The 9,642-nt window shown below is 52.4% G+C and overlaps 1 protein-coding gene across 4 annotated transcripts in view; it reads left to right on the top strand.

Annotated features, from left to right (window-relative positions):
* The first annotated feature begins 5,459 nt into the window (after positions 1-5,459).
* Agap1 (ArfGAP with GTPase domain, ankyrin repeat and PH domain 1) overlaps positions 5,460-9,642 on the top strand; it is a 448,779-nt gene continuing 444,596 nt past the window's right edge. The window contains exon 1 of one of the 4 annotated variants that reach the window (XM_075951804.1): positions 5,460-5,898. In XM_075951804.1, the coding sequence (XP_075807919.1) occupies positions 5,736-5,898 (163 nt within the window). In that variant the 5' untranslated portion in view covers positions 5,460-5,735. The remainder of the gene's footprint in view (positions 5,899-9,642) is intronic. The other 3 variants (XM_075951805.1, XM_075951802.1, XM_075951803.1) reach the window with 3 other exon arrangements.

Below are 9,642 nucleotides of genomic sequence, written 5' to 3'. Positions count from 1 at the left end.
CGTTCCATGTAGTGCTGCTCAGATTGTGGGTATCGGTTATGTGGCATCTGGTACCAATACACAGCCTCGGGTCAGCTACCACACTTGTAGGTATGTAGCGTGATCTGCTTCCCCTGTGGTGTCGCTTCATCAGACAGGGGTAAAATTCTGAGAAGAAAGAATTTGCTTTCTGCACTCTCCTTCCTCCTCCCTCTCTTCTTGTGACCTCTCCCCCAGGGCCTCCAGGAACATTCGAACGTGGCTTCCCATTACTGGGCATCAAGACCTATGCCAGGCTCACATGATTGCCACACACAGTCACATAGGAGTCTCAGCAATCTTCAGCCAAGCGTGGAAAGGAGTTGAACAAAACCAGGTCAAGTGCAGGGAAGCAGATATAGCCCTGCAAAGTCCCCAGCCGCAAGAGGCTGCTTGCCGTTCTCAGATGCTCTTCACAGAGAGAGCAGGAGGAAGGGCTATGGAGCTGTATTGAAGGGGACATTTTGATGTTTAAAGTGTGGCTGTGAAGTCGTCCTGATAGAGGTCACATTACACCTGTTGGAACTTTGATGACATAGGGTTGTCAACGTCATAGGACCTAGAATCACTCAGGAGACAAACCTCCTGTTATGTTTATGAGGGAGTTCTTAGGTTGGGTTGAAGGGGGAGAACCACCTGTTGTAGAATATTATTTTAAGGTGTGTTGCTTTTGTTTTATGCTGCATTTGTTTAACTCTGTGAAGCTGTGATTCTTTGCCTGTCTAAAACGCCTGATGGTCTAATAAAGAGCTAAATGGCCAATAGTGAGGCAGAAGAAAGGATAGGTGGGGCTGGCAGGCAATGAGTATAAAAAGGAGGGGAAATCTGGGCGAGAGAAGGGGCAGGAGAAGGAAAGGAGGACACCAGGTGCCACCACCCAGCTACACGGCCAGCCACGGAGTAAGAGTGAAAGGAATTCAAAGGCAAAAGGTAGTTGGGCTAATTTAAGATAAGAAAGCTGGCCGGAAACAAGTCAAGCTAAGGCCGGGCATAAATAAGCAAGAATAAGCCTCTGTGTGTGATTTATTTGGGAGCTGGGTAAAGCCTAAAGAGTAACAGCCAATAACACCCACCCTACACGTAGGTAGCACCATTCCATGGGCAGGGGTTCCAGATTGAATAAAGAGAAGACATCCAGCTTGGATACTGGTCCCCTTCTTCCTGTGGACTCAATGTGACCAGCTAGGTCATACTTCTGCTTGTCTGCCTCCCCTGCTAGGATAGATAGTCCCCTTGAACTGTAACCCCAAACAACTCCTTCTCTGCCTTTATTTTTAAGTTCCAGTTTTATTTTTATTATTTTAAATTTGTGTGTTTGTGGGTATAGGAGCCCACAGAGATCAGAAGATGGCATCAGGGGCCCCAGAGCTGGAGTTACAGGTGGTTGTGAGCTGCCTGACATGGATGCTGGGAACTGAACTTGGGTGGAACTCACTCTGTAGCCCAAGCTGGCCTTGAACTCACAGAGGCCCACCTGCCTCTACCTCCTGAGTGTTGGGATTAAGGTGTGTGCCACCACTGTCTGATTTAATCGCTGAGCCATCTCTCCAGCCCTTTAAGTCCCAACTTTGGAGCCTTCTGGGGACTGCTTTGAGAGTCAGCTCATTCTCCATGGGACTTGCACTCACACTGTTAAATGTCTAGAAGGGCCATCGGATAAAGAACAATCACAGCTGTTTGGCTGTATTTACAGGAGAGGAATCAGTAGTAACAGCCCATTAACACTCCTAGGGTAGTATTGATAAGAGGACTTCCATTTTAACCGGACCAATCTTTAGCTCTTACTATGTGCTGGCCATGATGAGTGGGCCATTATGGCAGCCCTCTACATTAGGCCCTGCAAATGCCCGAGACATGTGTTCCCCGTCTTTATGGCGATTGAAGTTTAATGGGCAAGCCATTTCTTGGACACCTGTTTTCTATCAGGCACCGTTCCAGGGGCTGAGGATGGGGTGGAGAATAAAACAGATGGACCCGTAAGCCCTCGAGTTGAGCAAAGAGTGGTGAGTTAGATAAGTGGTAAGAACAAAATGAACAGGTGTACTGGTGCCTTTCACCACTGTGAAATCTTAGTGCAAATTTGATGTTAAATAGCAGAAGTTAATGATCCCACAGTTCGAAAGGTCAAAAGTCCAAAGCAGGTTGACAGGGCTGTGGCCCTCCTGGAATGTGGAAGGCAGTTCCAGGGTCCTCAGTGTGACATCCTTAGAAAGTAGTGTTCTTTTTACCTGCAAGGAGGTGAGACGCCAGAATCACTTTCTAGAAGGTGTCAGGGGCGGTCACCTGAGAGGGTGGTTTTAGAGTGAATCCATGTAGGAAGTGATGTGGCTGGCGAAGGTTTTGAGGGGAGATGCTCCTGACTGATACATGTTGTCCTCAGAGGACAGCAAGGAGGTCAGTGTGCCTGGAGAGGCTAGGGTGGGGTGGAAACAGAGGTGGCCCAGTGAGAGAGGTTCTTACGGCTGAATTGTGTCCCCTCAGATGCTATGTGGAAGCTCTGTTCTTCATGATTTCAGGATATTGAGAGACCGACTCTAAATTTAAAGAGACAGTTCAGTAAAGATCAGGCCAGTATGGCTCGCCCCAATTTAACAGGACTGATGTTACTCAATGAAGAGATCAGAATGCAGACACAAAGGACTTTGGGTAAGGACACAGGGAAAAGACTTTCATCTCCGAGTTGAGGAGGGGCCCACAGAAGCCAACCTTGCTGACACCTCCGATCTTGGACATCTTCTGTTGGAGTCATGTGCTCTGTGGAGCTTTGCTACAGGGGCTTGAGCTCCAGAGAAGAAGATGGGCCCTGAAGCCCAGAGTTCTTCTTCTTCTATACCCAAGACTCTTTTCTGAAGGACATGATTATGCCCATAGTTCTGCCCATAGGAGTCACCCAGTATCACCTAACTCCTGTTGCAACCCTGTGTGGCTTGGAATTCAGTTTACGGGTACATAGAACCATCGCTGCTCTGTCCACTGCTGTTGCTATGAACGATCAAGACTTGTGTTTTCTAAGAGGGTTCTTGGGATTGTGATAGGGTACAAGCTTAGTAGGAGAATGTATAGCTATGGACTGCTTGCCCAGAATATACAAAGCCTTGGGTTTGATCCTCAGCTCATCATAAACTAGGTGTTGGTAGTACATGCCTATGAGATTAGCATTTGAGAGGTGGAGGCAGGAAGATCAGAAATATAGGTCAAGCTGTCTAGATAGCAAGTTGGAGGCCACCCTGGGCCATGCAAGTCTCAAAATGAAAAAAAAAATTAAGAGGAGGAAACTATGACTCTGCCCAGCTCTTGGTAAGAGTGCAAGCCAGAAGGGCTCTGGGAGCCAGAGAGGATGAGGGGCACTGAGGAGGTTTTGAGCAGAGGAAAGCCATGGCTTAGGCTTACAAGACCCACTAGGACTACTTTCTTGAGAATGGTCAGTGAGGAAACACGGAGGAGGCAGATCCCTGGGTTAGTTCTCTATCAGTAATTCAGAGTCTGGATAGTCAAGCCTTTGTAGGGTGATGGAAAGTGAGATTTTGCATCTTCCAGAGGCAAAGCTGACATTCGGGGATAGCAGAGGACAAGAGGCAAAAAGACCACTCTGAATTTTCGGGTTGGTAAACAAAGATCTGCCCTGCCTTGGACTGGTATGGGAAGATGCCCCACTTAGTTATTTTTAAAGGCGGGGTCTCATCATCAGTCCAGGCTGGCCTTGAACTCACAACAATCCTCCTGTTTCTTTCTCGGTTGCCCAACATGAGATAAGCTGTATTCTACCCAACAGTTAGGCATTGGGTGAAAAGATGTGGGATAGGTGGACTTTAAGGCTCAGGGCTGAGATCTGGGCTTGAGATAGACAAGTTAGTGTCGGCAAGCTCTGTTTGATATTCAAAGCCACAAGACACAATAAAATAATCCTAAAGACAAGTCCCAGGGCCATCCATATTTAGAGTTTAGGGAAGTAAAGAAGAAAACCCCTGAAGAGATTGAGAAGCCAGATGTGGAACAGGAGAGGCCTGGAACGATTTGGGGTCACAGAGTTGGGGTTTCAAGGCGGGGTAGGGACAAATTGCTAACAGTAGATGAAGTCACATGTCAGCATCTCTATTAGTGTTACTGCTAAGGGCAAAGTTAGAGGCAAGGTACAGAACAAGCCAGGGTCTCCGCAGTGTCAGGGTCAGGAAAAGCTGATTATTGAACACATGCCTGAAAAAATACCTGGATAAGAGATACCCAAGAGCTTGGCGGACTGGGTTCTGGGCTGGTCTTTAGCTTGAATTTGAAGCAGATGGGGCACAGGACACTTGAATCAGGGATGTGGGGTTATTTATGAAACACCCCTGGGTGGCGAGACACGGGCTCCACCATAGTGCACAGACCAGGACCTTCGGGGCCCCAAGCTCTCTCTGGATCCTTGGAAATCTACAATAATCTTATTCACTTGAAGCCCTCACCTCAGTGCGGTTTAGCTTCTTGGGCTCCCAGGCTGGGCTAAAGTGGAGCTAATGTTGGGTGAAACCGCATGGGGCTGGAGCAGAATAGGCGGTGCTCGGAGGGCTGCAGCTTGGAAGCTACAAGTCACTTGTGAGACATTTTCGTGGGAAAGACTGCCTATAAGCCCCCGTGGAATTCCATCCCGCCTCAACTTCAGTTTATTGATGAAGCGTAGACCCCCGTGTAACCCACGAGAAGGGAAGTAACTCTCCTTCCGAGTTCAGAAAAAGAGGCAGAAAGTTGACAGACGGGGGAAGAGGACCCCGAGAGTCGCAGAGATTTCTCAAGCGCTCTGGTAGCAAACAAAAGCGCGGGCGGGTGGGCTCGCGCGCCACCTTCTCGGTGCCGAGGCTCGGGAGCTGGCACGGGGCAGTAGGCACAACCGAGAGCGCCCAGGACCGTCAAAAAGAGCTAGTAGATCTGCCCTCATGAGTGGCGTCCGGGTGCCCCACGGGGCCCGCCCAGCGCGCTGCGACGCGAGCGCAGAGCGCACCCCACGCGCGCCGGCCGGTCGGAGTGACGGACTACAAGTCCCAGCAAGCCCAGAGGCAGCGCGGGGCGGGGTCTGGCGCAATTCCCCGGGATCCGGCGCGCTGGGAAGCGCCGCGGAGGACGCAGCGGCGACCGGAGGGCGGCGAGCGCGGGCGGGGGCGGGGCCGACGTGGGCCAGGGCCCTGCGTGCCAGGGAGGGGGCTGGCCGGGCAGCGGCGGGCGGCGCTCGGAGCGGTCTCCGCGGCTGGCAAGGCGCCCACGGCTCGGTCCCGGCTCGGCGGACGGCGCAGGGCAGCTGAGGGCCCCGGCGCGCGCGGTAGCGCGACACTCACAAGCGCGCCGACCCAGTCGCAGCCGTGCGCCCCGGAGCAGAGCGGCCACTGCCCGGGGGCCTTGGCCCCGGCGCTCGTAGCACTGCGCTGCCTGCGCTTTAATGGCTGCTCGGCCGGCCGGCGCGTAGGGGTGCAGGCGGCTGCGGCGCGGGAAGGCGCCTGAGCGAGCCTCCTCCGCGGCCGGTCGCGCTCCATGGCGCCGCGGTCTTCCCGGACGGCCCGCTGACCCGGGACGTGCGTCCCGGCCATGAACTGAGCCCCTCTACTGCCTCATCCTCGCCTTTCTTTTTGCGCCACCTCTCTCCGTGCTCCCCGGGGGCTGCGGCGCCCCGGGTCTCGGTGGCCCGCGGGCTCCGGGGCGCCGGGCGGCGGCGACGGGGGGCGCGCGGCTCTGGGCGCTGTGCCTGCACCATGAACTACCAGCAGCAGCTGGCCAACTCGGCTGCCATCCGGGCCGAGATCCAGCGCTTCGAGTCGGTCCATCCCAACATCTACTCCATCTACGAGCTGCTGGAGCGCGTGGAGGAGCCGGTGCTGCAGAACCAGATCCGGGAGCACGTCATCGCCATCGAAGGTGAGGGCCAGGCCGCCCCGGGGCTTCTGGAAAGCGCGGGGGAGCGGGCGCCCGTGGCGCGGCGGGGTGTGTGCGCGCGTGTGTGCGTGCGTGTGTACACACGCGGCTGCCCGGCCGAGAGAGCACTGCGGTGCCTCTTGCCCCGCAAGGCCGGCAGTGCAGCCAGCCTGCCAGGGACGATGGATCGTCAGCGTTCATTTGATAATGGACAATAGAGTCTCTCCTGTGAGAAAGTGGCACGGTGCCGCTGCGTCCTGGGCCGCCCGCAAGTCCCGTTCCGGCCCAGCCGACGCCTGGGGGCAGCTGCCTGGGATGGCGCCACTCGATCCGTGACAGGTTATCAGGCCTGACTTGAGCGTTTTGCATGGACGTTGAAGATGTGTTTTGAGAAGCTCTGCTGCTGGGGGTGCTGTGCCGGCCAGCCTGTTCAGTTGCTTCATGGCTGTCCTTTTTTCCCAGTTCGCGGATACAGGGGAGGCATTTGGACTTGGAGCACGTAGAGAGCCAGTGGGACTCAGTCAGCATCATGTCCCAGTGCAGATCTGCCTGCCCTCGGGCAAACACTGGGCGTTTGGAACCAAAGTCCTGGGTCAAATTATGACCCTTCTAGGGAGGCAGGACACTTCCACACTCTCTTGCTAAAGGGGGCACTTGGATACACCTGCCACTTGGGAGTTACCCAAGAGGAGGAGGAAAAGTGGATGATGCTGTTGCCTGTAAGCCTGTGTGCAGAGCACGGTCCTGACCCCCAGTGTCAGGCAAGGCAGTATCCCCGCAGGAGAGGATGGAGCTGGCTGCTTTGCTTGTGTTCTCTTTGGACCACTAATGGCTCCCGTTTCTCTGCTACTAGGTGCCTGAGCTGTTTCCTTGTTTGCTTTCTCTGGGCCTGCCATCACTTACCTGGGGGGAGCAGGTGGTATCTAAGTGGGCAATGTGACCAGCCAGTGGATTTGCAGCCTTTCCTCTTGAGTTGCTGTTGGCCAGTGACAGTGCAAGGCCTGCGGGTGGCTTGTCCTAGTACACTACCGTGCCTGCCAAAGGCTGCTGAGTCCTCTGTTGAGGAGCATGGGAGCCTTCCAAGTCCAGCAGGAGTGTGTTCAAAGCAGGTGCAGGTTCTGCCCTCTTCGCCTCCGCATAAGGCTCCTCCGCAGTCTGAACTTCTAACCCTGAAGTGTTTGGGTTTAAAACTTGGCCGCTTGCGTGGAGAAGGTGAACGCTGTGTTGCTGATCCCCTTGGCATTTGGCAGCCTCGTGTACTTGAACCACATCCCAGGCAGGCTGGGAGACGGACTAACTATCCACGGGATATATTCTAATTCCAGGGGAGGGTCATAACAAGTTCTGTTCCTGTGAATACTGGCTCTGAATGCATCTGGGCCCCCTGAGTGTTCATAGCTGCTTGTGCTGACTTCAGATGCTTCCAGGCCCATTAAGAGCCACAGCTTCTGTGGGACGTGGAGTCTTGTGGTGTTTCGAGGGACACCCCCCAGCTGATGGAGAGGCAATATAGTGAGGGGTTTCTCTGAGAGCAATGTCTGGGTCCCTGTCGGAAGTACTGACCGGTGCTCATGTTTCTCTCAGGTTACTCTGCTCAGCTCTCTGGCAGCGTGTACTGGAGTCTGATGAAACCCTCAGAAAGCTGGTGCCAGGGATGGAATGCACCTGACTGGAGCTCCTTGCTCGGGAGGAGAGGAGGGCCTCCAGCTGGGTGTGACTCATTTCCCATTCTTAAAGCTGCACTGTGGGGTTTTGGACTTCCAGCAAGAGGATGTGGTTGCATTTCTCTCTTTTTAAAATTGTTCTTCCACAGTGAGTTTTTCTTGATAGCTGATGCTATCGAGTCCCGTTGTTTTGGCTATAACCTTTGTCATTCTCAGGAAAACTAAAACTGATGGATGGATCCTGCTGCTGGGGACTTTGATAATGCTATTGTTTTTGTTAGGACGAGGAATGCCTATATTATGCCAGGACTGTGGTAAATTCAGCAGGACTGGAGAAGCGTTCGTATCTGCCTCTGTTCTTCCTGCCGTTCACCACAGTGGTACACTGCTCATTTGGGGAGAGCCTGAGCACAGATGGTTTGCTGTTCACAATGGCCCTGTCTTATAGAGGAGGAGGTGGAGGTATAAGAGGGTGATGACCCCCGAACACATGAGGGAAGTTGTTCAACAGCACCTCTGACCTAAGGGGTGATTTAGGCCCCTGGTCTCTCTGGCTTCCCAAAGCTTAAGTCTTTCAGGACCTCACCCTTCCTCTTCTAATTAGATCCCGGCTCATTTGTTATAATGGAATGGTCTTTCCATGTCCGTGTTAAGATATGGGCAGGTCTTACATTGCTCCGTGCATGTTTGGCATGGGGAGAGGGTACCACATCATATGGTAGCATGATGTGCTTGAGTGAGAAGAGAACAAACACTTTTTATTGAAAATATCACGCATGCATGTAATGTGTTCTGATCAACTCTGCCTGCCAGTCAATTCCCATTTCCCCTCAGAACTTCATGTGTTTTCTTGCTCTCTTTAAAAACACACAGAGTCCACATACAGTGCTGTCTGTATGTGCACGGGTGTAGGACCCTCCGCTGCAGCATGGATTGCTTTTGTAGGGGCAGCATCCCTGAAGAAAACGGACTCTTCCTTCCCTCAGCGGTCAATAAGCTAAGGTGGGGGACTTCATGAACCCCTCCGCATCCATCCTGGGATTTTGGCAGACTTGGTGTTGCGTGTGCAGTCACAGCTGCCTTTTGTTGATGTGTGCCGTGCTGTCCATGTCCAGCAAATACTGTTTCATTGCAGACATCCACTACAGTCTTTCTGACTCCCTTGTGCTGTGATTCCTGAGCCTCACGGGAGGGAGGGGGTGTTATACAGATGTTCCATTTGGAGCTGAGCACGCCTAGTCTCTTTTATTCCCTGCATACTGATCTGCGGTGGGTCTCTATTAATCTCCATCTACTGCAAAAAGAAGCTTCTCTGATGAGGGCTGAGAGATGCACTGATCTATGGGTATAGAGATTAGTTTAGGGGGCAGTTTATTACTGTGTCCACTTAGCAGAATAATAGTATTAAGTTCTCTTTCTGGGACCTATAACCTAGCTGGTCATGAGTTTCTGGCCTACTTAATAGTACCAGGCCTAGAGTGTATCTCTTGGTACAGGATTTTTTTTTTTTTGGGTTTTTGAGACAGGGTTTTGCTGTGGCTTTGGAGCCTGTCCTGGAACTAGCTCTGTAGACCAGGCTGGTCTCGAACTCACAGAGATCCGCCTGCCTCTGCCTCCCGAGTGCTGGGATTAAAGGCGTGCGCCACCATCGCCCGGCTTTGGTACAGGATTTAAAGCCAACCAGAAAGTGGGTGGTTATTCCCATGTCATTTGTGCCACTAATACATATCTTGCTATATGCCAGTGGATATATCTTGCCAGGCAGTCATTGTTGTAGCTTGTGGGATTTATAACTGGCTAAATTTGTCAAAAACTTCATTCTTGGTAGCATAAATAAAACCTTCCAGTACTGTGAAAGTTAGCCAGCAAGGATGCAACTCCAAGGTCAATACCAGCTTGATTTTTTTTTTTTTTCATGTCTTACGACTCATACTTATGTGGTATCTTCAGCAACAGGGTCTTATTATCAAATTCTAGAAGTTACTAAGAGTGATAGTAGTAGTCTGTGAGGTGAGGTCTGCTTTGGGGGTGTCTGTGGTTTCTCACTGATTGGTGGTAGCTCTTGGGTTGGAGAAATGGATCA

Source organism: Microtus pennsylvanicus, chromosome 17 (genome assembly GCF_037038515.1).
Source record: "Microtus pennsylvanicus isolate mMicPen1 chromosome 17, mMicPen1.hap1, whole genome shotgun sequence".
In the NCBI taxonomy this organism is placed as follows: Eukaryota; Metazoa; Chordata; class Mammalia; order Rodentia; family Cricetidae; genus Microtus; species Microtus pennsylvanicus.
This window is presented reverse-complemented; position numbering and strand designations above follow the sequence as displayed.